Below are 27,777 nucleotides of genomic sequence, written 5' to 3'. Positions count from 1 at the left end.
TACTTTTATTTCCCTACTTTTTTTAGAGACTTCTGTGCAGATTCACATGACTCTTCCTATAGACTGTGGTATTCATGGAAGTGTTAAAATTAAAAAAAAAAAAAAAAAATCTTTAAAAATTGTACTGACAGCTGCTAAGCTACATGGCTGCTGGTTGGAAAAGAAGAACTTGTGTTCATTTTTCTCATGGTGATGGGATAATGGGTGATGGGAAGAAGTGTTTAATTTTCTGAATTCTAGATATTATACTGAGCAATGAGGCTCCTTGTCACATGGTGGCTAATCCAGTCATAATAGCTGGCCACTTGGGTATAGACACCAGGGTGCCCAGCTTCCCCACAGTTCTCACCCCAGCTCACAATGCCCCAGACATAGGCCACGTTTTCTGCATCAAAACAAACCAAGGGGCCTCCTGAGTCACCTTTGCAGCTGTCGATGGAGCCATCATAAGTACCTGCAGCAAAAGAAGTAAGAAAAAGCCAAAATAAGTTCATGTACAAGCTAGCACACAAAAAAGAGCTTAGGAAGTTGGGTTTTTTTTTTCTTTTTTCAGGGCCATGTTGCTTCCTACTGATGCTTGCCTAATAGCAGTAAAGGAGGTTCCTAAACTCTGCAGTCTCATTTCTTTTGAAGTATGGGAGCTCTCTTTTTGTGGCTGTCCCAAATTCACCTCCTTTGCTTTCATGTCAGGGTTGTGAGTCTTGTTTTACCCCGTGCAACAGAGAAGAATGCAGCTATATGGCCCATTGTGTCATTAGAAGTAAAAAGGGGGATAAAAAAGGGCTGAATTCTATGGGAAGGAAAGTACCATCATATGTGTGTGCCTACAGGGTTGCTGGTGGTGTCCTCTCTGCCCAATAATTCCTTGGTTGTTTCATCACATAAGAGGCCTCAAAAACATTTTCTGTATTTATGAAAATAGGTGGGCAGGAGCATGTGAAGGTGAGGATGGGAAGGAGAGCAATTCTAGAGGCAGCAATGTGGACCTTTTGGAACACCAGATTTGACCCTGAGGATCCAGTGTGCTGCATGAGTTGTTTCAATGCTCACAGAAATACCTGTTAGCAAATTCAGCAAATGTAGTGCTTGTGAAAAAATTAAATTAAGAGTGAAGGGTGTGATATAAACAGCAACACTGCAACAGAGCTAGAAAATTATTTACACTTTGTCCTATGTACTCAGAAAACTTTAATTAATTGCTAACACCCTTGCTACATTTTTTCTGTTTGGTTGTTTGGTTGATGAAAGAATTCATTATTAAGCAGGAGACTGCAAATTTTTAAAAATGTAACTTCTTTTTGAACCTCTACATTCTCAGAAGAGTTTTGTGAACTTCTCAGAGTTGGAAATACTATAGTATTACTATATACTACCCAGTATCTTGTATATATTATACTGAATTTATTAGAAATTATTTGGCTTTTATACATATCTTTGTGTTATTAATTAGTTAGTTTAAATATTGCCTTCACTTTTTAACTGAAAGAACAGTTGAAACTATCTGTCCTCCAAGCTGCATACTCATTGCTCTTTTAGTCATGTATTTGGAGATATCTCTTGTTACTTGAGAAGCAAAAAATGTGTATTCAATATCCTTCGTTTAGCAATAGGAGTGACAACTAGTTTCTTGGTTAGAGGAATCTTAGTTTGTGAAGTTAATTGTATTTTCTCTGAGTAAGCAGATGAATGGTCACATTCTTCAGGTCAACAGAATCAATGTTCTCAAAGAGAAGTGTTTGCTGAAATACGTGGCTGAATCAGAACTGGCTATAGTAAAGGTAGGAATTACAGTGGGCTGTAAAGTGCTTATGTATTTATAAAATGTGACTTGAAATGCTTGCCAAAATTGGCAATATAATAATAGAAACTTGGCATACTGTCATCTTAGCTCTGTTAATAAATAGATACATAATGATAGATGCACTTAGGCCCCCATGGGTAGCATTTTGCTAATGGTGATACCATAGCAAACAGTTTATTGCTTTTCCCAAGATTAAAAGATTCCCAGGAAGTATTTATGACCTTCTAAGCTCTGGGTTTGATGGTAGAGAAATTATAGTAAGAAAATTGATGCTTGCCTGCACATGCCATTTTTTTAAAAAATCGTCCCGGATACAATTCAGAACAATTCTGAAATAAATTAACATTGCCCCACTTGAGGATATATTGTTTGGTATAACCTGGAAAAGAAAAGAATAAACTTTTCTAAATTAAAATCAGAAAGTACATATTAGACACCATATCATAGAAGTTTTATGTATTTGTTAATCTACAGACTATAATCTGTAGTCTTATAAACCAGATACCTTAAACTGCCACTAACACTTCATATGAATTGCAGTGAATTCACCATGAATTTAAAAATAATGCAGAGTGGTTTAATAGCAGTTTTGGAGACAGTACTTTCATGTTTCCCTTTCCTTGTCTTCCTAATTTCTTTCTGGTTTCCATGCAAGGTTTCCAAACACTGGGAAATTGTTGTGTTGTTTCCTGTGAAATGGCGATGGGGCTCTGATCATCCCCGTTACCTTTTTTTCCAGTTCTACTCTGTCTTTTGGGGATGAGTGAACCAGATATTGAAGATACAGGTGAACTATGTATTCACAAGGCTAAGGAGATTCTCTGTTTTGTTCTCTGTGACTTGCTATTAATTCCCAACTTTGCATTTGCTGTATGGACTGGGTATGGGCAGGGGAAGCTTCACAACCAGGATGCAGTAGCTCCAACACCAGGCTGCAAAACAAATACTTCTCAAATCTTTCAAAGTGTGATTATATTCTATCTATCTATCTATCTATCTATCTGTCTATCTATGTGCAACCTTCCCTGGTCTAAACTCAAACCTGAGTGACACGATGCGCTGAGTTTCATAGCTCAGATCCTCTTGGGCAGGGGACAGATACCAGGCTATGAGATACTAACCACCACTTGTTAACTTGTTAATTATTGTTACCAGTCTCCACAGCTAAATACCAGTCTTAGATTGGCAAAAAGAATGTTTTCTATTGTCCAGAGCTATGAGTGACTGAAACAGCAGAGGAAGTTGTATGGAAAGAAAACCAACAATGACAGCCAATGCCAAACCACAGCCTACGTTTCCTGGGCTCTTCTGTGTGCTTTGTGCACCACTAATCTTCAACTTTTTCAAAATGAAAGCTCACCACGACTAGAAAACACATAATACATTCTTCTAGCAAGTATTAAATACCTTTCTCTAGTCCCCAGCCAGAAACCTTGCATCTGTCACCAGCCTTGAACATATACTCTGACCAGGGTACACAGGCAGGAGAGCTTTGTATCAGGGAGCAATCTCCTTTCTCAAACCCTTTCAGCTCCAGCAGAGCAATGTCATTTTCATAAGTTGAGGTATTAAAATTCTCATGGATTATCACTTGGTTTAGCCTGAAAGTCTCTGTCTCTCTGTTGTACATTATTGTATCCAGCAGCCCAATCCAGACACGGTACAGGTGAACTCGATTTGCCCTGGAAAACAAACAGTGAGATAAAGTACTTCATACAAGCTGTAAATTTATCAGAGTTTCTCTAGAAAGAAACTTTATTCAGATATATTCAGATTATATCCATATAGTTTCTTTCTGGAAAACCTTTCCATTTTTTTTCTGAAGTGTGGCAAGAGCAAGGCAGCTGACAGACTGCTCATGACTACAATTAGCACAGGTGTTAAAGGCCACCTCTGTGTTTAATGCTGTGACAAGGAGAAAGCAGGTGGTGTTAAGATGGATAGGATGCTGGGACTGGTAAATCTTCCCTGTCAGCTCTGGCTTTTCTGGGGAATATATGACCACAAGGAAACTCAGAGAACAGATCCTGAACTTCCCCAAGGTGGAAACAGGGAAGAGAGGAGGTCCCTTGTATCTGTCTTTCAGGCAAAGTGTTTATGGCAAACAATTCCTGCCTGCCCACTATCAGACTGAAGAATGCTGTGTCTCTTCAGAGCCATAATTACACATTCATCCTTCTATTCACTGCCCAAATGTCCTACTTTCTCTGGATCTCCATCATAAACATGGGCCAGTCAGTGTTTAATTCAACAGGCAAAGAGGAATTCTCACAGAGGAAGCTAAGAAGGGCAACACCATGCAAATCAATCTTTCTGCTTTGCAAGAAGGCAATGATGTCTTGGTTTGTTGTTTTTACCTGACACAGTGTGCAGCAGTCAGGACCCAGCAGCCACCAATGTAAACCCCTCCACAGTACACTGTTGCACCTTCACTGCCAGTGTCTTTAATTGCCACTTGCCAAGGGAATTCACCCTATTCAAACAACAAATACCCAGATAATGTGAAATCATAGTAACTGTACTATTTTTAGTGCCTAAAGGGAAACACTCTTCTTGGTATCAGCCCATCTGCTTGACTAGTTCACATTTTAAATTAAGAAAATCTGCTAGCCAGAAACTGTGAGTGGGGCTCCATCTGATATCAAGGATATTTTTGCAATAATTCTGTTCAATCTTCTGACTTTGCATGATGCCTCCTTCCCTCCAGCTTGCTGTCATCAAAGCCCTTGTAGCCAGAAAAATAGATGCAGAATATGCCCATATATACTGAGGATATAATTTTTGCCATAAAAAATTATATATTGGCCATAACTGTTATTTCTAGCTATATAGCATTAGGTATTTTGCTGAATCATTTTCAATGTGTACTTGCACTGTAATGCTCAATTTCAATTTCAATAATGCTCAAATTTCAATTTCAATTTTGAAACTCTATATTTAACTTTTTAAACTGTTTCTAAAACCCTCTTTACTTTCATTCAGTTCAATGCCATGACTGCTGCAAAACATGAAAATAGTCTTATAGCTCATTTTGTTTTTTCTATCTATCTTAACAGAAGGACAGTAATGACCATTTATATTAATGCTGAATGAATTAAAGTCTGACAAGGTGTTTTTTTACCTTTTTTGCAGTCTGTCCACCTACGATTCTTTTCCGTCGAATTAATGTGTGGTTCTTAAGACCACAGTGTAGTTGAGGCAGAAATGTCTTTATCATTTTTCTTTCTTTAAAAAGAAGGAAAAAAATAGATCTCAGAATTCAGGTATCCATTCTCTCTACTTGGAGACATGTTTATCTTTGTCTTGCAAATCTGGGTGCTGTGAATATGGCAGTAGCTGAAGTAACAGGAAAGCAAAGACCAAAAATGTTGGCATCTCTTTTTGCTGTGAAAGTTGTTTGTGTCTCAGCACCACATTACTTCTCCTCATTTTCTGTTGCTGCTTGCATCCAGACAAATAATTTTAAAGCAGTTCCTCTAGATTTTCTGAGAGTTTACCTCCACCAGTTTGCAGAACCTGGGGATGTGAGTCCTCAGCCATGATTTATTAGGGCATTCTTGAAATCCGTGGAAAGTGAGACAAATATTAAGCCCCAGAGTGTATATGACTAAATCTCAACATTCAAATATCTGAGTGTTTTAGATCTGACCAGCTGGCTGGTAGCTAGAAAGAGTGCAATAAGAGGATATGCTGCTCATTTTGGAGGGTTAATTACACTTACCTTCATCCATACTGTCATTTGCAGCACCTTTGTCTTTGCCTGCAGTAGAAAAACAAAATACTAAAAGTATTGCCAAATATCTCTTCTATTACTTGAGTATATGTTTGGGTACACATTTTAAATGCACTCTCATATGGACAGAAACTCTCAGCCTGGTGCCTGCTTTTTGCTTTCCAGCCGGACACTCTTTGGCTGCCTCAGCCCACAAATGACCAGCAGATACACATCTGTAACTACATGACATTTTCTCTGCTATTCTGCAAAGAAACCTTGAGAAATAGGGGGCTGGTTTGTTTGTTTGTTTGTTTGTTTTTATTTGTTTTTTGGGGGTTGTTTTTTTAATCTCTACATTCTCCTCCATCACGAAACAAGAATCCCTCCTCCTGCCCCATGGAACCTTTGGAACTCCCTGAAGCCCAAAGGAGCATTAGGTAACAGGATTATTTTCTTTTTTTTCCAATTTATATGATGCTGTTGTGTACTGTTTGCCTCCTTTTGCAGGGTAAATGAGGGGATTCAGCATGAGAGGTAAAAGAAATGTTTCCTGAATCTGGTTTCTCAGCTTTTATTCAAACAAAATGCCCATTGAATTCAGTTCTTCCATGGAGGTTGAGGAGACTGAGTCTGTTCTCCCATTACTGCCAGTACTGTTTACATTTAGGGTTCAGGTTTACCTTTACCAAATACCATTTACCAGTACTGTTTACTTTTTGGCTTTAGACTTTATCTCTTAGCAGAGCAAGGAAAAATATTCTAATTTCAAAATAAAATCTTTTCAGTGCTCTGGGAAGCAGAGAAGAATTATTGTATTGACAATCAAGTTGAATTCCTTATCTGTGAGGAAAATATTCCTGTCTATAATGTCTTCAAAAATAGGGAATAGCAGGTTGATGGACAGCCAAAAGACACAATCTGGTTGAAGCAACAACATCTGTTTCTTCCTTTAGTTTTCTTTCTTTCTTTTAGTATTCTTTTAGTATATTCTATATATATTCTTTTAGTATTCTTTTCTAGAGGGAGAGGGAGGAAAATGACTTAACATTTCTTTCTACCATGTAAAAAGTCACATTGGGAAGACTTAATTCCTGCATGCATTTGGGTTTGCTGCTCTGGTGAATAATACTATGCATCGTGTAGCCTCTAGTTATGGATGAGCAGAATGAAATGAAAGACACAAGATGTTTATCTTGCAGAAAGAAACCTGCACAGTGAACTCCAGCTTCATCTTCTCCTGTGAGGCAGTCGATTTCTTTATTACAGACACTCTGGTGTGGGATACAGATATCTGACCTGCAGTGGAAACTGTTGCCTCTGCACTCTGTAACACAAGAGAATTACAGATGTAAACCACAGGATTCAGCAACCTTTTTAAAATACAGCTTTTTAAAATGTAATTCACTATTATATCCGTGTTATGGGGACTTGGCTGTTCAGAAACAGCCTACAAAGCAGGCTCTGTATCTCTAAAATAGAATGAGTACAGGGCTGTCCTCATTTTACAGTCTTGAAGTTTTAGATCTCTTGCCAGTTCAGGACTGGACTTTAATATCACTCCTTACCAGTTTCATACATGACACCTGCCCACACTCAACCTCAGCCAAAAGATCTCCAGTTTTGCCAGCATTGCTGATCATCTCAGATGAGAAATTTATTATTTTGGTGTGTGTCAAACTTACCCCCCCGAAAATCAGAGTCCAAGCTGGATTTTGATTGAACGAGTTAAATGCCAAAATGCAGGGTTAGGAATCAAGAATCCCATTTTGAAGATAATGGATTTAATAACTTATTTCATCTCAAAGTCTTGATTATAGATTATATGAAACACTACTATAAACCTGAGAACCACCTTCCTTTTAATTCTTGTGATCACTTTGTATGTTATCAAAAGCTTGAAGGTATGGCAGGGTTTATGACCTACCTTATAATCTTCAATCAATCTACCAGTTAAGGATATTTCTATTTTCTATACTATTTCTATTTCTATACTGTTTTCTTTGATAGAAAATAATACAGTTCTCTAAAAGTATCCAGGTATCCCAATATGATACACAGACCACTGAACCCATTTGAGGGGTTTTATCCCAGAAAGCATTGATTTCAGCCTATACAGCTGAAACAGCCTCTTTTGGTCAAGTGGAATCTAAATAAATATCCTCTAAATATAAGTATTTATTATTAGTTTCTAAAATGCCTGTGACTGTTTTGCCCTCAATGATCAGATTAAATTTACTGACAATTAGAAAACTACAAAAGTAATTTAGGGATAGTGATAGGATTTGTGACTCTCCTTACTATTTGGCATATGAAACTCAACTTCTGGAAGTTTTCTTTTGCATGACCTGAGTGCATTCCCTTTCCTAACCAAAATTGTTACACCTGCAGATGCTGGAAAAATGACTTCTCATGAGCAAACAGTGTGACACAAACTGTTCAGAGATATTCTATGGATAATTTGCATTCATAATGTATTTATGAGAATTCTTGCTTTGGTTGAAAGATAGTCGATTGGAAAAACAGTGTCTTTGTTTAATTACTATTGATTTTTCCCAACTAAAAATATATTTTCATACTAACATAGCTTTTTTTTTTTAATTGTATTATGCCTCCTGTTTTTTGCACGTGTGTATATATAAACTATGGTTTGCTTTACTGAAGTGACTTTTTGGAAAAGATGCTATTGCATCACTGTACAAATTCTTTGGGAGTTTTCTGCTGTTGAAACAGCTGAGAAAGGAAATTCTTACCTCTACAGCACAGCTCATCACTTAGGTCTCCACAGTCATTGATTCCATCACAGGTTTTACTCAGGGAAATGCACTTCTGGTTGACACACTGAAACTCCCTCTCTGAACAAGCTGTGCAGCACAATGAAAATCAAGTTAGTGTGAAAAAGCCTGTAGGTTCACAACTGCCCGTGGAAACATTCTGCTTGCACACTTTATCAGGAGTTTGGCCTATCAAAAGTGGGCATTCTAGGGGCCAGTTATGTAATAAGGAATCTTAATCACCCTGTTTAATCACCTCCTTTAATGACTTTCTCATCAAGGTTTCAATGTGACCTATTTCCTCCTCCAACTTGCAATAGCCTGGCAAAAGGGAACCCTTCATTTCTTCTAGATGAGGACTGAACCAGAAGAGATGGGTTCAGACCCACTGTAATTTACTCAAGGGTTTAAGGTGATGGATGTTCCCTCTCTTGGAAGGGAGCTGTCAAAAGTCTGTGAACTCCTCTACGTTTGTGCCATAGGAAAAACCTATGAGAGACCACAGGTAGCTGATCTCAGGCTGATGCTTAGCAGTGCCAAAGAAAATCCACCACAGAGAACAAGAAAGTTGTTAGAAGTCAAAATAAGGACCTGATTTCCTTTATATCCTATCAATTCCACTCTGGTCGTGCTTGCTGGCTTCAGTGTCCTAACTGAGCTGCCTCATAGGCAAAGGGATGAGGAGGAGGTTGTCACCTCACCAGGTTGTCACCTCTCCTCTCCCCAGTTAACCCAAGAGACCCAAGACTTGTGGGATGCAAAATACCTTGGTACACTGGGTATACAATATTCCTTGGTATACCTTGGGGGACAAACAGTACTTTGGACAAATATCCCTAAAAAGACTTCAGGAGCAACGCTGATTTTCCAAACTCATAAACTCCAAGCTTTACTGAAGGCTGCTCTAATTGCCTTGAAAGTTTTCAAAAGTGTTATTTTAAAAAAAATCAAAAGGTTTCAATGCGTGTTTGCTGCAGCTGAGAGTTCAGCAAACTGGGTATTAATTATATAAAATAAAATCTGAGAATCCCCAATAGATATAAAACTAAAAAAAACCACAACCTACCAACCTCTGAGATTTTCATGGCACTGGAGGCTAACAAATCCCTCATTCCTATCTCTTGATTTCACCTCTATGTGACATTCAGCAAGACTTGTCTCTAAGCCCCTGCAAGTTATTTGCAGACAGTGCAATGAATTTAAGGCAGATTCTGTGATGCTGTAATCTGCTTGGTAATATTCAGCACCCCTGTGAAGATACAAATAACAATAACAACAAATTACATCATTTCACAATGGATTGCTCATTGCTTTTATTGTTTAGGATTATCTGGTATTCTGCAGTGTTCATGAATTTTAGTCCTGGCTAAGGAAAAGAGTGGATGATTCCTCATGGAATCTTCCCGGGGTAAGGAGGTGTTTACTTTGGAAGAAAAAGGAAAATTCAGTGCTAATTTTTGCTGCATAGAACTGTGCAGCAAATCAATACGTAGCTCTATGGCAGTCACTGTGTAACATGATGGTTAGAAAGCTCTCTTTATGTGGCAGAACTTGTGAACTTTCTGTGTGGGCTGTGAATTCAGGGATATTTGGGAACCATCCTGCACGGTCAGATATCCTTGATGGCATCAAACCCAATGCACACTGAGGAAGCTCAGCCCAGTGTAAGCCTGGGATTATTTCATTTTATCTCCTTTTATTTCATTTACCTCCCACTTCAACCTGAGTGGGATCCTCTTTAATAGTGTCTGTGTCCCCTATCTTAATGTGGAGTGAGTAAATGAGTAACTAGAGGCTTACAATGGGACTCCAGGGCTGAATGCTCTGTTCTAGGACAAACCCTTCCCTCTTATCTACAAACCCTCCTGTCTTATCTTCTCTTCAGCCATCCCTGGGGTCAAAACAAGCAATGGAAGCAGCATTGACAGAAAAATGTATTAGTCTGGCTGGCTCAGCATAAGAAACTCCTTTGCTCAGAGGTTATTGCTCAGAGCTACAAGGAGGTGGTCCCTCTGTGCTCTTCCCCTTCCACAGACCTGAGAGAAAACCTCTGCAGTGGTCATAAGCTTTGTTTTAAAAGTAAAACTACTATGGATTGTAGAGTTGTGATCTGTAGTAGAAGACAGAAATCCATGTTTTGGCTTCCACTCTCAGATGTCCCTTTAAGAAGTTTTATCAGAATATTGTAGATGAATGTATGACTACATTATGATTGTATGACTACATTATTCATGAGTTTTCTGTCTTAACTGCTGGCTGACCATGACTTAACACTTAAAGATGCATTACTACTTTTTCAGACCCCTTTTGATTATCCAGAGATAATTTCCCCAAACTTACAATTCAAAGCCAAGGTGCCTGCAAGCCACATTTGCTTCATTCATCGTCCACTCGTTAGCACATACAAAAATGTCATTCTTCTGATTCACAGGTTTTACTCCAAGCAAATTTGAACCTCCATGGCCCACAGAGATTGAAAATGTTTCTAAAAAAAAAGAAAAAAAAAAAGAAAAAAAAACCACCCCAAATAAAACATACTATGTAGGTGTAGTGGAAAAACAGCACAGAAACAAATCACAACTGATTTTGTATTGATAGCAAAAGTTCTTATGGAAAGAACAGTATTTGAGAATCAGAAGCTTTAGGTATAACTCCGTATTTTTCTGAGGACTCACTTCATGGCTTCAAGCCTGCCACTTTTCCAAAATATACCAGTTTAAGGAAAAAAATTAGGGTGATGTATTCTCCCATGTAAGACTACCCAGAGTTCTATCGAGGACAGCTTCTTATTACCCTGACTTCCATTAAAGGGCTTTTGATAACCAGTAAAGCTTCAAGTGAGATGGCCAGATCCTCATCTGTGACATCCACAGGGTAATTTCCAGTGTTTACAACATAGCTGAGCCCCTCAGCTTAATTCAGGGCAGATGTAAAGGGAGGTCACCTGAAAGACACAGAGGCTTTCCCATTCTTTCCAGTGGAATAGGCAGAATCCCAATGTGCCACCCTGGGGGTGATGGGCTGAGATGTTGCTTCTCTGGGGACCAGGAGGGAGGGTAATGGGTCAAGAGATTGGGCAGGAGAGCCCTGTGTGGTCCTCCTGTTCCTTCTGTGTGCTCAGTCCCCCTCCAAAAAATACCCTTTTTGCTGATGTGCCCAGCAGACCCTTTTCTGCTGTGCTTCCCAACACCCTGCCTGGACACCTATGAGCTTTTTCCTGTGTCTCTTCCCTTCCAGATCATTTCAGCAACCCAGCAGCAGAAGGGTGACTTGGGCCTGTCAGCCACTTTGTTCTTAGGAAAAGAAGAGATCCTGCCCATTTGCAGTGACCTCTTCTTTTCTGTTTCATGTCCTTACCAGCACAAGGAAACTGACCGACTTTCTGAGCTGGAAACATTGGTCTCTTTTGCCAGACAACTTTCAACAAGACAAGAGGGCACGGTCTTAAGTTGTGCCAGGGGAAGTTCAGGTTGGATATTAGAAAGATTTTCTTTACAGAGAGAGTGACCAGACATTGGAATGGGCTGCCCAGGGAAGTAGTGGATTCTCCGTGTCTGGAGATATTTAAAAAGAGACTGGATGTGGCACTCAGTGCCATGGGCTGGGAACTGCAGCGGTAGTGGATCAAGGGTTGGACTTGATGATCTCTGAGGTCCCTTCCAACCCAGCCAGTTCTATGATTCTATGATTCTAAGCATCTCCTTGGCCCCAAGTGAGAGAGTGACAATTTTTGGGAAAGGAGGTGTAACTACCTTCAGGCATGCATTTTCCCTTGTGCAGGAACTTTGCTTCGGGACGTTGGCACTCGTAGCTCTTCAGGTGACAGTAAGTATGGAAGTATTTTCCATGGGCAGAACAAACAGCAGAGCCATTCTTTGGGCACTGGTAGGGAAGCTTACAAAGGCACTTCCCATCCACACAGCGTTCCCACGGGTGACAAAAAACTTTCTCACAGGACTTGTGTGTGTATTTGTTGCTCAAGCATTCTCCTATAAGGTGTGTGTCTTGCTCATCTGGCTGGGCAGGCTCGACCTGCTGAAACTGGTTTCCTTCTGCATTAGATGCTACACTCTGCAAGGCAAAAAAAAAAAAAAACCAAACCCAAAAAAAGAAAGGAGTAAGACTAGGAACCATACCAATTCTGCAGATCCCTTTACTGACCTCAACAAAGAGTTAATTTATAAGCATTTTTCTATTTTATGAGCGCAAAGGTTCTGAATATAATTTATACTGTTTATTCCCTTAGCTTTGGTCAGCTTGTATTTCTCAGTTTTTCTGAGCTGCTTTTTTCTTTTTGGATCATTCACTTGGTGTGCTCTTCACTCTTACTGCTCTCCCACAAACTTTATCCTCTTTAGCCTTCAAACATTATCTGAAGTGGAGAGCAGATTATATACATTTATTTTTTAAGCCCATGGTTTATAACACACCACAGCAATGGGGTTGCAAGCAAACAAAAACATAAGGGGGATTTAAACATTGAAAAATAAATTACTTTTTTTTTTTTTTTCTGAGAATTTTTTATTTGCTTGGTTGGCTTTAGGTTTAAATATCACCTGTAATTATTTGTTAGCTAAGAAGCAAATCAAGGCATCTAAAACTATTTGTCTCATTGCTGAAGTAGCAAGTATCTTACAGAAATTTGAAAATTAGATGCCTTAATTGTCAGCTCTTTTCCTGTGGGTTTGCAGTGGGGCTGCTGGGCATCACCAGGCTGCAAGGACAGATTCTGGCCCTCTGTCCCACTCTGACTCTGCACCTGAGTCTGTGCAGCTCCCTGGTGACTTTTTGCTGCCTTTTGCTTACTGAGGTCCACAGGTAAGAAGAGTGTTGAAATGGGAAAAATATTTGGGTGGATTTTACAGAAAAAGAGGTTTGTCCTCAGGTGGATCTATCAGCTGTGCCTCTGTCAACGGGATCGATAGAGATGAAGTTTAAAGTTCTCATGAAGAAATCTTAGCCATGGTGATGTCAGTGAAGATAAAAAATGTAGTGGAACAAAACCCCCTTTTAACAGTTTTATGATCCTATTAAATTCTTCCTGCTGTGCTCAGGTCAGTAGAACCCAAACTGTCAGCCAGTTGGCAAAACTCCAGGGATTGTACCCAACTTTTTTTTCCTAAAGAGTAACAAAAGGTGCTGATTTTTATCTCAGGGTTTCTTTAAAAGACTTGGGGCATGCTGAACACCCAGCCCAGCCCAGGAAGATTTTCTGGGACACTTTTGCCAGAAAAGATTGTGCAGCAAACCTCCGGGCAGTTTGATGAAAGACCAGGCCGCCACCTTAAAAGCTTTTAATGTTTCTCCAAAAAGTGGGGCAGAGAAAATCCCAGCTCCTTTCTGTGGCCAACCAGGCTTGGAGATGGGGATTTAATCATGATTAAAATCTTCTCTAAAAGCCACTTAGCATATAAACTCCAGATAAAATCGAGACGTGAAAGGGAGACAGCAAACTTCAACCACTCAAGCTGGGCTAAAACACAAATGGAGGAAACACAAATGCTAGGAAAGGAAATATAAAAACAAATTCAGCTGGTTTTGCTTTTAGAACAATAAACAGCTTTTTAACTGTTTGTTGTTGAGTTTTCTTTATTTTTCTGATTTATTTTTTTTTTGTAATTACTGCTACCACAATAAAATAAAATTCTTACCTCTGATCCACAAAACAAAAAGAGAGACAAGCAAACCAAGAAAACTGGGACCACTTGCATGATGAGATTTTCTCTCTCTTTATAGCCAGATTCCTCTGGCTGGGATTCTCTGGAGTATCAGCTGTTAGCTTTGTGTTTAATTTTTAACCTTTGGTAAAATATTTCAAGGCGTGTTTAGAAATTAAATACAGGAGCCTCAACTGCAGACTGTGAAATCTGATCTCTCCCGAAGGATCTCTCCCGCCTGGGTTTAACAAGTAAAGCCCCTTCCAGGAAATGATTAAAAGGAAGCATTTAGTAAGGAGACACCTTTATTTTTGTATACAGATTTTTCAGGTGTTTTGAAGGATGTGACTTCCAAAGATGGTTTCCATGGAAACCTGTGCTGAAGCCCTCAGAACCCACCCACAGGGTGCTGAAAACCGACCCCGAGGATGGGTCTGGGGGTGCAGGTTGGGCCAGGGGGCTGCAGGATGGGTCAAAGGGGTGCAAGTTGGGTTCGGGGGCTGCAGGTTGGGTCATGGAGGTGAAGATTGGATCAGGGGGGTGAGGATTGGGTCAGGGGGGTGGAGGTTGGGTCAGGGGGGGTGCAGGTTGGGTCACAGGGGTGCAGGTTGGGTCGGGCGGCTGCAGGTTGGGTCAGGGGGATGCAGGTTGGGTCGGGGGGGGGGCAGGTTGGGTCAGGGGGGTGTAGGTTGGGTCGGAGAGGTGCAGGACGGGTTAGGGGGGTGCAGGATGGGTCGGGGGGGTGCAGGTTGGGTCAGGGGGGTTGAGGTTGGGTCAAGGGGTGCAGGTTGGGTCAAGGGGGTGCAGGTTGGGTCAGGGGGGTGCAGGATGGGTCAAGGGGCTGCAGGTTGGGTCGGGGGGGTGCAAGTTGGGTCGGGGGGGTGCAGGTTGGGTAAGGGGTGCAGGTTGGGTCACAAGGGTGCAGGATGGGTCAGGGGGGGTGCAGGTTGGGTCAGGGGGCTCCAGGTTGGGTCAAGGGGGTGCAGGTTGGGTCACAGGGGTGCAGAACGGGTCAGGGGAGGTGCAGATTGGGTCAAAGGGGTGCAGGTTGGGTCAGGGGGTGCAAGTTGGGTCAGGGGGTGCAGGATGGATCACAGGGCTGCAGACACTTCGGCTCCAGCGCTGCTGGCACAGAGGAAGGGGCGTCACGGTCTCCGCCCTGTTTTTGCGACACTCCAGTCACTTTACGGCAGGCGGCCTCCTTTCCCGGCAGTGTGGGCGGTTTCCATGGAGGCGGGGCGGGAGCGGCGGCGGCGCGCGATGCTGACGTCACAGTCGGCGGCTCGCGGGACGCCACGTGCAGGGAACAGGTGGGGCTCGAGCGGGGCGCGGGGCTGTAAGCGACCGTTAGTGACCGTTAGTGACCGTTGGCGGCTGAGGAGAGGGGAGAGGCGGGGGCGGTTTAGGCGGGAATCCCTGAGGCGAGCTGAGGGCCCTGATCCCTGATCCATCCCCCCGGTATTCCAGGGAAAGGTGGGGACGGCTGAACGTTAACTCAGCAAAGGGGACCGTCAGGTAGCTTTGAATTTTCTTAGCGGCTCATATGTGAAAATATAATTTCCCTCTGAACTGGTTCTTGTCCGAATTTCAGGAGGTAGAACAGAATGTCTTTCCGGGGAAGAGGAGGAAGGGGAGGAGGCTTCAACCGTGGAGGAGGTGGCGGTGACAGAGGTGGCTTTAACCGTGGTGGCCGAGGTGGCTTTGGACGGGGAGGTGGCCGAGGAGGCTTCAACAGAGGCGGATATGACCAAGGACCTCCGGAAAGGGTCGTGTGTAAGTTGAGGACGAGAGGGCAGGGGGAGAAGCCGACACAATCAATATGTCTGAAAGCAGATCCCATTTATTTACCTACGCGGCTGTGTTTATATACAAACAAGTGTGTCTTTACTAAATACACTTAGTGATTGGTTATTGTCACGGGTTAACGCTGGCCTGGCAATGAAACCGAGTAACAGTTGCTCTCTATTAATCTCTCTCCTCCTTTATAGAGAAAGGAGAGAGAATAAGGGAGAGAGACTGATGGGTTGGAAACTAAACTGCACAACTTTAATGAAACAGTAATGATAAATAGAAAAAAAATACTAAATATATACAAATATACAGGAAAATGGAAACCACATTCCTCCCCCTTCCCCCCAATAACTCTCACGTCACCACCAAGGCTGCAGGGCAGCCCTGGGAAAGTCCAGGCTGGAATCCTGGAGTGTGTCTATACGGCTGTGTCTATACACAAACAAGTGTGTCTTTACTAAATACACTTAGTGATTGGTTATTGTCACCGTTTAACGCTGGCCCGGCAATTAAACCGAATAACAGTTGCTCTCTATTAATCTCTCTCCTCCCTGATAAAGAAAGGAGAGAGAATAAGGGAGAGAGACTGATGGGTTGGAAACTAAACTACACAACTTTAATGAAACAGTAATGGTAAATAGGAAAAATTACTGAATATATACAAATATACAGGAAAATGGAAACCACATTCCTCCCCCTTTCCCCCAATAACTCTCACGTCACCACCGTGGCTGCAGGGCAGCCCTGGGAAAGTCCAGGCTGGAATCCTGGAGTCGGCAGCAGTTGGGAGCTGGAGGCAGGAACACACAGATACGGGCTGGCACGGATCAGGAGCACAGGCAGAGGAACGGACGGAATCCTCCCAGGATGCCGGGTGAAGGAAGGGAAGCAGGAGAGGCAGGAAGGGCAGGCAGCCAGAAGCTGGAAGCAGGAAATCTGGCTTGGCCCTCGTGATGCCTCAAATTGATACTGAGTATGAGGTGTATGGGATGGAATCCTCTGTTTGGTCAATTCTGGCATCAGTCTTGTCCGTTCCTCCCCAAAGCAGGGCTCAGGTGGGACCTCTTTACTCCTTCAGGAGGGTAAAAGTTTTCCTCAGAGCTGAGCAGTGTCCCTGGCTCTGCACACCAGTCTTAAGCAGTAACTATAAACATCAAGTGTTATCAGTCCCAGAAGCACACACTGTCTGAGAAACTTGCTGTGAATTTCAGCAAGTGCAACTACTTACAAGAGACTTAGCTAAAAGTAAAAGTACAAGACAGAAAATCACCTTTATCCTGGCCCAAACCAGGACAGATACGATGTGATGACCGCACTCTTAACTTTAAAGCTAATTGATTAATTAATAGCAGTGACCACATACAGATTACCTAATGCTAATTTAGTCCACAATTTATCTGTAACAGCTTTTTCCACATCTTGTCTTATGCAAGTAGTTCATCTTCTTTTGTAAATTTTCAGTCGCTTCGAGGTCTTTAGCTCAGCATAATTTACAAAACCACCTTGTCTTCTATAAAACAGCATTGTCTTACATTACTGATATAAATGACACTCAATATTCTTCTGTTAATGAAATTGATATAAATGATTGAGATTCAATATTCTTCTGTTAATGGTTTAATTTAATTAATAAAATTGCAATAAGCAAATCGGCGCTGGGTGGGTGGGGAGTCTCTGCTCCACTCACAGGGTAAAGTTTAATCTTTTAGCTTATATTCCATACCTTAATACATATTCATAACTATTCTAATACATATTCATGACTGCTCTAGGAATAGGCTGGGCTATGTTTATTAATTCTTGGAAGAAGCGACCTTCAAAGGTGCATGCCCGCTTTATCTCTGAGGGTCTTTTTGACCCCCATCTGGTGCTCGTTGGATGAAGTCAGTGTCTGCCTCAGTTTCCCCTCTCCTTACCCTTCGATTCCGCACATGAGCTCCTTTGCTCTTTCCAGTGCAACACTGCAGTCAGCAGTAAAATCACCTTAAATTGCAACGCTATGTGGTGAGTAGCAAAATCAGTTTAGATTAGCACAACAGAATATACATTGTAGCATTTTCAAGGTACAGAAACTGTATATGTCTTGTTTTTTTGTTCCCTTAAGCCTTGTTACACAAAGAACAGATATATTTCATTCTAACAAATTCATATGTTTGCATCTTTCACAATGTTGAAGGCAGGTATATTATTGGTACTCTCAAAATGGGGTTAGCAAAATACTTCATAAAAGTTAGGTTAGCAAACGCTTTATAAAAGTTGGGTTAGCAAACACTTTATAATTATTCAACATGAATAATTATACAAACACACACATACATATATTACATTAGGGTTAAAACAGCATAAGTTTGTAAAACAGTATTGTCTAAACAAACTTATAGAATTTTCTGACACTACCAGCACTGTCCATTCATAACTCTCGCGGCACACTGTTTAACATTTCCAGTGTTTCTCATGGCTCATTCACAATGTGGCCTATATGGCTTTTCATCTCATAAAAGCCCCAGAGTAAGTGACACGAAGAGACTGATTATTTAAATGATGGTCGCTGCTCCAGCTCCTCAGCTTGTTTGTGCTTTGTTTCAGTGTTGGGAGAGTTCATGCATCCGTGTGAAGATGACATTGTTTGTAAATGTAAAACAGAAGAAAACAAGGTGCCTTATTTCAATGCCCCGGTGTACTTGGACAATAAGGAGCAGATTGGCAAAGTGGATGAGATCTTCGGGCAGCTGAGAGATTTTGTATCCTTCAGAATACGTGTGATGCCAGATACTGGGGGGGTTTTATAGGCTGATCAGTGATCAAGTGAAATTTCTCTTGTGTTTTAAAACAGTTCAAGGCTTGGCTGCCAGTTAGATGTGAGCAGTCACAAGTCTAGCTGCAACAAGTAGGTGCCTTGCTCACTTTAAGTGCCCAACTTAAAGCTTTTTCAGGGTGACAGGGTACCTGCTGTTAGGCAGAGATTTGTAGTCAGGTATCTTTTGGACCTACAGTGATTCAAGGTGTTACTTTTTCTAGCTACCAGACCAAATTTTCTGCTATATGTTACTCACCTATAAGGATTGGATCAAGGGAGTGGTTTTTTTGTGCATTGGAACGTATGTGTGCTCCAACTTATTACTTAGCTATAAAGGTGAGGTCGTGCTAGAGTGTCCTAGTGCTCAGTGTCCAGTTTATTTACCTACCAAAAAAATGGGCTTGTGCTAGGATGTCCTCTTGCAAAGCAAGCCTGTTGTGGCAGAGGCACAGAGTCTGCTCTGTTGTCACTGCCAGAGTGACAGAATCCATGACAAAGGCAGCAGGACAGAGGGACGTTAAATGTGAAGTGAAATGAGCAGGTTTAAAGCGCTCGCATGCTCTGAATGTTTTAACTTGCAGATTTACTTTTTCTATCAGAATTCTTTGAATTTCAGGTCATCCTGGGGCTAAAGGGATTGTCACTTGCTAGACAGATTTTTTTCTTTACAATTATGATTTTATGTACTCTTTCTACTGGTGTGTTCTTCCTTATGCCATAAAACATGGAAGGAAAAAAGTTATGTTAGTACTGTATTTGTAGCTGTGAGAAATAGTGTTGAAAATCTGGAATAATTTCTTCTGATCTTTTAATTGTAGTTTCTCATTTGCAGTGGTATTTAGCTTCATTTAGAAAATGTCTGAATGTGCCTTTCACATAATAATCTAAGTCATAATGTGGAATGTTTTCTTCCTGCTGTGTTCCTTAAAGAAGCTGACAGTATTTTTCCGTGAAACTTTCTGAGAACATGAGAGCCTCTTCATTTAAAAAAATGCAAAAGGTTAGCTGAGCTCAGTGGCTCATCCTACTCTGTGTCATCAGCTAATGAAAGCTTTTTTAAGTTTGTTTTAATTTGAAAAGTAATTATGCTTTGTAAATACAAGGATCCATTTCCTCTTTTGACTTTTTTCTTTTTTTTGCCACATTCTTCCTTCTGCCTGCCCCACAAAAAATGTGTCACAAATAAAACCAGTGCAAATCTCATCTGTGTTTTGATAAATTTACAACACAGTGACTATTTTATTTCAAGCTTTCTTTAATTACTTGTTTGCAGAGGACAGTTTGACATAAAATGTGAAGACCAATTTATGGATGTTTGTAAAGGGAGATACTACTGTACTCTTTAGCCTGGGTATTTTCAAAGCCTAATGGAACTCTCCTACAGTTTTACATTGATCCAGCAAAGCTGCTGCCTCTTCAGAGGTTTTTGCCAAGGCCACCTGGAGAAAAAGGTGCTCCCAGAGGAGGTGGTAGAGGAGGACGGGGAGGAGGAAGAGGTGGTGGTAGAGGTAAGATTCCAAGAATAGAAGCTGCAGATTGGTTGGGTTTGTTTTGTTTTTCCTTGTAAAGCTCCAGCTGATTACTTGAATATCAACAGTTGCAAAGAAAAATGTGCATATTTCTGTTTGATGACTGATACCTATCCAGTATCTAGGCTTCTGTAGCTAACTAAGTAGCAGCTCCAAAGCATAGTGGAGAGAGTGTGCTGAATTCTAAAAGATTTATATATTTAATAATTTTATTATTTATTATTATTTATTTTATTATTTAATAATTTAATTTAAGATTTATATATATATAAAATTGATATATTTCTGTTTGATGACTGATCCAGTATCTAGGCTTCTATAGCTAACTATCAGCTCCAAAGCATAGTGAATAGAGTGTGCTGAATTATAAAAGATCTATATATTTAATTTTATTTTTTTTATTATTTTATTATTTATTATTATTTATTATTTAATAATTAAAAAATTTAATTTAAGATTTATATATATATAAAATTGATATATTTCTGTTTGATGACTGATCCAGTAATACACACTCAAAGCTGTCAGTGAGACCTGTACTTTTAGTATGTTCTGAAAATCTTATTTTGGACAAAATACCTGAAATGGAGTGTTTGAGAGAGGGGTGGATGACCTGGTGTATCTCATCCCTTTGCTTTTGGAATGTCACCTGCAGTGTGCTTCTCAGTTAAAGCTGAAGTTAATTTTCCCTTACATCTCAGCTTTTTGCCTCTTCTTCCCACTCTGCCCCTTTGCAGTGAGGCACAAATGTTTCAAAGCTTTTTTTTTTTTTAATGTTCTATTGACTTGTATTTAATCAATAAATAATTATTAATAGCTGTAATTAACTTTTATTCTAATAAAATAAGCTTATCATGGAGTTTTGTTAGTGTCTTTAGGATTTTGGACACTGTATATCAGATACTAAACAACACCTAAAATCCTGCAATGTTCCCTGGAATAGAAAAGGTACAGTAATTGACCTAGTAACTGTCCAGCAGTTGAGAGTTTCTGGTTTGTTTTTTTTTTCTTTCAGAAGCTGTCACTGACATAAATTGTTAGGTGTAACAAAGAATTTTATGTGCTCCTGAAAGTGTGATTTCTTTCTTGTGTTTAGGAGGATTTGGAGGAGGAAGAGGTGGAGGAAGAGGAGGAGGATTCAGAGGAGGAAGAGGTGGAGGTGGAGGATTCAGGGGAGGAAGAGGTGGTGGAGGAGGCTTTAGGGGTGAGTGTGAGGTTTTTACAGTTCAGTAATAAGAATGGCTCCTGATTTCTAAAGCTTTAAATATTAAACAATGTATTTTTTTTAATCTCCTGTAGATGTTTATACTTCTATGCAAAAAGTCTCTCTGCATCTCAGTAGCTATCTTAAACTGAACCACTGTATTATGCATTTTGTAATGCTTGTTAAAGACCATGCTTAGTTTTTTTGTACTCAGAAAAGACTGTGAGAAAAGCTAGTGATGATAAATTATTTTATTCTGTTAATGCATTTGATGTTTTTTTTACTTTAAGTACATCTAAGATGTGAACTCTTTGGTGTCTTTTTCTTCCCCCCTAAAACAGGAAGAGGCCATTAAATGTGGAGCCACAGATATTTCCCTGATGTCTTACCATACCAGCTGCAGAAGTGAAGAACAAGGAAAATCTTTTGTAAAAGTCCCTGAAAAAGTTCTTTTTGTAAAGAACTTGGAGAATGAAAATTGTTTTTACACTTAAAGACTGTTGGGCAGCATAAGTGGAGAGTGGAGTTCAGTCAGAACTGAAGACTGCTCAGAATATACTTGAACATCTTTGACTAAGCCAGGATTCAATGTTATTCTTAAACCATTTCTGACAAGTGACAGTCACCTCATGTGATCTCATAGTGAGTTCATGTTGGAGTTTGGAGCAAACAATCAGTTGCAGTGCTTTTTTTCATAAAACTCATCAGGTTCACTACATGCATATTTGTCACAATGAAGCTGTTACTTCTGTGACTGATCCCCAGTTCTCATCCTCTTTTTATATTGAAAGTTCTGAATCTTGCTCAGAAGTGGACATGCTGTTTAAACATCCTTTGTGAGTCCTTTTTTACAAACTAAACTTCAAAATTTTGTGTTGATAGGGTTTTTTATATGTAATATATATAAAAAAGAGAGCAAAGGATATTTTGGTGGGTTTTTTTCTGTTTAAATCTCAATGAAAGCCAAAGGCATTAAGACGTGTTCTTCTTAGAAGCTTCTGTGTAATGAATAAGACAAGTTCAGTACCATTCTCAGGTTACTTGATTGTATCTAATGACACTGATATTGAAATTTCTAGGGGTTTTTAGCTGCCCTACCTGCTTCTTAGTCCATTTCTCATGAGGTTTTGATGTCCTCACACCATGCTTCTGGTGCTCTGAGCTTGCATACAGCTGAGATCAGCACCTTGCACAGGGCTCCTCTGCACAGAATGCTTTCAGTTGAGCCAAGCTTCAAAATACGTAAAAATCTGCAGAGGTCTGTGGTCTCTCTAATTGGACACATAATGAAGACTGTTGAAAGCCAGTAATTCTTAAAGATGGAAAACAGGGTGCCTCTCTGCTCTTAACTTTGCAAATAAAATAAGATAGAAAAGAAGAAAGTCCCTGGATTGCATGTAGAGCCAGGAGTTCACAGGCTCTCATACCAAGCACTTTTGAGAAGGAATCTGTAAAGTGATAAATGTGAAAGTGTTATGAGCATCATGTTTGATGTGGAAAGAGGTACATTTCAGGATTGATCATACTGCTACTTTTTAATTGATGAATGCAGTAACAGGCAAACGAGATCCATTAGCCTTCAAGTTATTTGTCAGCACCAGGATGGGACAGTTAGGTGACTTTAGCAAAGGTGACTTATTTTGAATAATTTCTGGAACAAAACTTGCAACAGGATAGCAAAACAAATGTTCAAGAATTCAGTTAAGTCTGAACAGATGCTGCACTAGATAACAAAGTCCTTCAGGTTAAAAAAACCCCCATGAAACACTGGAATTTCTGCTAGAGCTGCTTTTGTGAGAAGATATTTCAACTGCAGAGCATTCAGGAATTGAGAGATACCAGTTACTTCACTGGTATTGCTGCAGAGTAACCTTTAACTAGACCACTTAAATCCAGCCCTCTGAAAATGTTTAGGCTTTTGTTGCTGTGGCCTAAGGGATGTAGCCTCAAGCTCAGACTTGAGGCATTGTAGAATTGCCCTTTATCTGTACAAAATGCTGTGCAAGTCTTTGCATTTCTGGCACACCACACTGCAGCTGAACCAATGTGCAGTGAAGCTGGAACAGTCCTTACTTTTGTCATATCTGTAAGTGTATCCTCTGCTGTTCCCAGTAGCTCGTTGTGACAGAACAGCTCTTCTGGCTTTGGTGGATTAGCCTAACATAGTTCTCAATCTAACACCTAAATTCATGCTCTTCTTTGCTATTCTTACTCTGCTTTGGGGACATTGCTTTTTCCCTGGAAGAATGCACTGCCAGCAACTTTAACTTGCATGATGTGACAGCTGATATTTTTGTGTCATGAAGTACCATCTTCCAGCCTAGGACAAAAAGTGTATGCTTTGAATCTCTCAGCAGGTGGAGCACTGAGCCTGAAGCCCTGACTTTTACATCTGTGTGGAGGGGTTAGGGAACAGTATTCATTACCTCTCTAGAGGGAAGATCAGCCTCTTGACTATAGGGAACTTGACTGCAGTTCCAGCCAAGAAATGGATGAGGAGCATCATGGCATGCCCTATGGATACAAACAGTGTTGGATGGGACGAACAGAAGTATCCAGAGAACATTTATAATCTTGGTGGAGGTTGTAGGATGCTCAGATGCTGATGGAAGAAACAGTGAGTGGATGTGAAATGAGCTGCCATATGATGAAGCAGTGGTGCCTGGTGGTGGTGCCTTTTTCTTTTTTTGCCTTTTCTTTTCCCCTCACTCATACTGGGAATGTGTGTGTATATACATATATATATATATATAGGTCATGGAAAGGCCCGTCCAGTCCCTGTTCCCCTTGTCTTTGTGCCATGGTGGGACCCTGCCCTTCAAATGCAACTGTAATAGATGAAAATTCAGTGTTCAAAAAATGGAGACAACATGTGTTGTCTGCAGTGTAACACTGCAGAGAGCTAAAATAGAGGCTGTGTAATTTATGTGACACTTTCCTCTCTGACTTGAACCTTCTATTCAAATCTGTGATTCAGTCACTGTGCTCCTTATCCTAGTAATTCAAGTGTTTGGGGTTTATATCCATGCTTACAGATAACCTAGGCTTTTTTCTGCAGACATTAGAGGTGGGCTCACCAGCACTCTGACAGAAACAGAAAGTTTCAAGTAGCTGTAGTGTCAGGGAAAAAAAGGGGATGATGCTGCCTGAAGTGATGGGAAGGGGGGGGAAGGTGTTAGTGGCAGCCCAGGCTTTTCAGGATAGTTTTGATATTTCTGCATTTCCTCCTCTCCCTGGCAGCCAGATGGCTGAGCCACCTGAAGAACTCACCTGCCATCCACTCCAACAACACAAAGGAGTTTGCTGTCCTGCAGGACTTCCATGAAGCTCAGGATGAAGTTTGGCTTCAGTACCCCCTGCAGTGCTTCATCTCCTACACAGGGTACAGCAGCAGTGGTGTCACCTCCCTGTTTGCTTCTCCACTTGTCAGTGTCTGAATGTGTGCTTGCTGCTGGCAGGGGCAAGAAATGAGCAAGTCTCCCTTTCAACCTGTCACAATGAAGGTGTTTGTGCAATATTTGACCCAGACAGTAGTTTGAAAATGGCAGCTGGTAAATCATTGGGATCAGATTGCTTAAAGATATTTAGAAGGCCTCGAGCCTTTTGTCCTTGCCACACTAAAATGCTGCATTTATGTTTTCTCTGGGGGGGATCTAAATCCTTGCTAAACAGAGGTTAATATATGGAGGTGTGTTGTAAAGCTTGTTGCCCATTGAGGATGGCTTTAGCACCTCTGCATTCCTTGGAGGGATTTTTTTTTCATGTCTTCTGTAGTTACTGGTGTAAGTGGTTCAATGTAGATCATAGATTCGCTGTGTTTGACAGAGAAACATGGTAAGAGTGCAGAAAATAATTGGGGTATTTCAGTCTGCCTTTTGTTGAACAGAAAGGATTCTCTCAAGCACTGCTATTAAGCTGTGGACTATTGGCTGGAGCAATGCTGGGTAGTCACATCCATACTGGTTCAAATTTATTTGAGGTTGTACCAAGCATGGTCTCAGCAAGAACACTGTTTTTTTAAAAAGAGTGTAATTACTGCACCAAGCATGGCAAGGAGAAAGCTTTGTGAAGTCACACTTTGTAGGGTGTTTTCTTCAGTCAGCTGAAAATCTCTTGAGAGTCCAACTTTTCTAATCAACAGGTTAAATTTAGCACAAGTCTCTAAAAGGGAGGAAAAAAAGTAATTCGTTAGTAATTTGTTCAAACCGTTGGATTTGAACCATTTCCATCTGTGAAAATAAGATTTAGGGAAGTTCTGCCTTACAGAGCCCTCTCGTGGCGAGGTGCTTAATAAACGTGTTAGGGTTAGGATTTGTTTTGGGTTTTTTAGTCTGGTTACCACTGAAAATAGGAAAGAGATTGTGGTTTGGTTATGGTTTTGTTTTTTAGTATTTTGTGGGTTTTTTTTAAATGCAAATGATAAGTTCCTCTACTTGCATCACTTGTGGATTGGAATGTACTAAGCACGTAACTGAAATCGACTTGATAAACCCTGTAATGAGATTTTGCATTGTCTCATATCTATACAGATAGCTACAAATTGAAAAATGGACTTAAAATTGAGTTTTGTTGCTACTGGTTTGGGACAAATGGGAAGATTGTGTTACCTGAGGCTATAAAGTTCCCTCTAACACTCCTAAAACCCTGTTATTAGAGGATAAAAACAGCCTGAGGTTTAGGATTTATTTTTCTTATTCCAGTATTAAAAAGCAATGTGGTAAGCCATATTTTATCTGGCTTAGGAGCAGTGTTTCCAATTTTTCTGGGTCATTTATATACTTTCATATTTAATTCCTTTATAATTTTGGCTTTGTTTTACGAGCTGCAGCATTTTAGAAAAAATACTTCTAGTTTAATGCTAAGTAATGTCTGCCTTTAATTTTGACTTTTAAATTTCAATTCATGTTGCTGTAAAACTGGTGAAATTTAAGAGAAGAGGAGGAGACAGTATGATGGTACAGGATGAACTGCATATATTAGAAACATGATTTAACCCACAAACACGTATAATATTTTTATGGCCTCATTAACTGCTACTCTTAGGTCTGGAATCCTATCTGCTTAAAAATAGAAATGCTTTGCTGCTCTGAGGCACTCAGCATTGCAAGCTCTGATTTCTGTGGAAGCTGCAAGATCTGAGATGCTTTTGAAAATCTTGCCAAAGTTTCAGGGGAGGAAAGCAAAGAGATCAAATTATCACTGTGCTTTTATCTTTCGAGGCAAGACCATGGGGCATGGGGGAAGTGACTTCAATGCTAAACAGATCATCTTTCCTTCCAGAACCCTCCCACCCTGTCCTGCCTAATCCTCTTCTGACAGAAAAAACACTGTAATAATACAAGCACCTCAAGAACTGCAAGAGTGATTGTAGATCTCTGGCATTAAAGAAAATGGTTGCTGGTAGAGCTGTGACACAATTGTCTGTAGTAATGATGACTAAATGGCATGACTGCACATGATTTATATCAGAATTTTCTTAACCTCTAGATTCAAATAGAGATGCAGGATGGCTGTTGTGGAAAGCTGAGGAGTGGAAGCGAATGCTCCACGAGTTTCTTGGGTCAGAGAAAGGAGAGCTCTTCAGGTACACTTCCTTTTCATGGGATGGGTGTGTTCTTCAATACTGCCTGTATCCCTACACCCTTTTTGCTCCTTAGAAGACACAGCCCTAGCCTGGGAGTCTCCTTGAGCTGCCTGTGAACCACATACAACTGAAGAATCATGGTTGCTCATTCTTGTTGCTTTTACACCCACCCAGTATGAGTGAAAAACTAGAGGTAAAAAACTCTGCGAAGGGGAACTGGTGGGAAACATCTTTGCAAGATAATATTTATGCAGGATTTCACAACAGGTCTTTACTCATCACTGAAGAGAAGAGAACATGAGCTTCTGCTGCTCAAGGCTTTGGGAAATGCCTAATATTTTTCTGCCAGATAACATGCTTTGGCAAATTTGCCAAAAGTAAGCTTGTGTGCTTGTTTGGGAGGGCGTTCAGATTTGAAAGACCTATTCCACAAACCAGACCAGGCTGTTTTAGCAGGATAGCCATGCTTCACTTTAGAAAATCCTGGACTGTGGGTTTGTGTCTTTTTTGAAGGGATGGATGTCAGAGTGAGTGCATCCTACTTTTTTAGAGAAATCAACGTTTGTGTCTTTGTGTTGTGCTGTGGTTCCCTGTGTTCACTGTGATGATGGGAATTAATTCCAAGGCAGGCTGATGACCAACTGACCTGAGCCAACTTATGTTGAGGTTTCCAAAGCATTGCACAATAGGTTTGAAGGAAAAAGTCTAGGGGCATGTGACAGTTAATCTCTTTAGTAATAAGAATGAAGTCTGAGCATACTGTTGGGAATGTACTCAGTTCTGTGATGCTCTTTGTTTTAATTAACAATCTCTTGCATAGATTTGGAGTGTAAACTTCTTTGCACTTTAGTCCAATTAAATCATGCTTGGAGGCTGTCAGTGGTGGGGGGAACTCCCCCTACCTCCCTTTTTTTTTTTTAATTGTCCA

General features: G+C 40.5%; 2 protein-coding genes across 3 annotated transcripts; one reads left to right on the top strand and one right to left on the bottom strand.

Annotated features, from left to right (window-relative positions):
- Positions 1-66: 66 nt before the first annotated feature.
- On the bottom strand, positions 67-14,053 carry CFI (complement factor I). Its single transcript, XM_030449968.1, has 12 exons — positions 13,939-14,053; positions 12,040-12,358; positions 10,628-10,772; positions 9,358-9,536; positions 8,267-8,377; positions 6,724-6,840; positions 5,523-5,561; positions 4,923-5,026; positions 4,159-4,274; positions 3,209-3,483; positions 2,079-2,180; positions 67-454 (listed from the first exon to the last, which is right to left on the bottom strand). The coding sequence occupies exons 1-12, from the start codon at positions 13,996-13,998 to the stop codon at positions 237-239; spliced, it is 1,785 nt and encodes a 594-aa protein (XP_030305828.1). The 5' UTR covers positions 13,999-14,053; the 3' UTR covers positions 67-236.
- A 1,094-nt stretch (positions 14,054-15,147) lies between these two features.
- On the top strand, positions 15,148-22,186 carry GAR1 (GAR1 ribonucleoprotein). Of its 2 annotated transcripts, none has more exons than XM_030449879.1 (7): positions 15,148-15,254; positions 15,536-15,717; positions 18,322-18,476; positions 19,473-19,532; positions 19,917-20,040; positions 21,158-21,265; positions 21,607-22,186. In XM_030449879.1, the coding sequence occupies exons 2-7, from the start codon at positions 15,549-15,551 to the stop codon at positions 21,618-21,620; spliced, it is 630 nt and encodes a 209-aa protein (XP_030305739.1). In that variant the 5' UTR covers positions 15,148-15,254; positions 15,536-15,548; the 3' UTR covers positions 21,621-22,186. The 2 variants fall into 2 exon arrangements, with proteins under 2 accessions (XP_030305739.1, XP_030305741.1); XM_030449881.1 differs by lacking the exon at positions 15,148-15,254 and adding an exon at positions 15,384-15,459.
- The last annotated feature ends 5,591 nt before the right edge of the window (positions 22,187-27,777 follow it).

This window comes from Calypte anna, chromosome 4A (genome assembly GCF_003957555.1).
Source record: "Calypte anna isolate BGI_N300 chromosome 4A, bCalAnn1_v1.p, whole genome shotgun sequence".
NCBI lineage: Eukaryota > Metazoa > Chordata > Aves > Apodiformes > Trochilidae > Calypte > Calypte anna.
The sequence above is the reverse complement of the archived record's forward strand: the minus strand, read 5'-3'. Positions and strand labels throughout refer to the sequence as shown.

What these genes read in the sequence shown, in the direction of transcription:
- GAR1 (XM_030449879.1), top strand. Translation starts at nt 15,549, where the DNA reads ATGTCTTTCCGGGGAAGAGGAGGAAGGGGAGGAGGCTTCAACCGTGGA. An exon ending in TCGGGCAGCTGAGAGATTTT is followed by an intron (nt 18,477 to 19,472) that starts GTATCCTTCAGA and finishes AGAAGCTGACAG; the next exon opens with TATTTTTCCGTGAAACTTTC. An exon ending in AGGAAGAGGTGGTGGTAGAG is followed by an intron (nt 20,041 to 21,157) that starts GTAAGATTCCAA and finishes TCTTGTGTTTAG; the next exon opens with GAGGATTTGGAGGAGGAAGA.
- CFI (XM_030449968.1), bottom strand. Translation starts at nt 13,998, where the DNA reads ATGCAAGTGGTCCCAGTTTTCTTGGTTTGCTTGTCTCTCTTTTTGTTT. An exon ending in GTGCCATGAAAATCTCAGAG is followed by an intron (nt 8,378 to 9,357) that starts GTTGGTAGGTTG and finishes TGTGCTGCACAG; the next exon opens with CTTGTTCAGAGAGGGAGTTT. An exon ending in ACTGCTGCACACTGTGTCAG is followed by an intron (nt 3,484 to 4,158) that starts GTAAAAACAACA and finishes TTTGTTTTCCAG; the next exon opens with GGCAAATCGAGTTCACCTGT.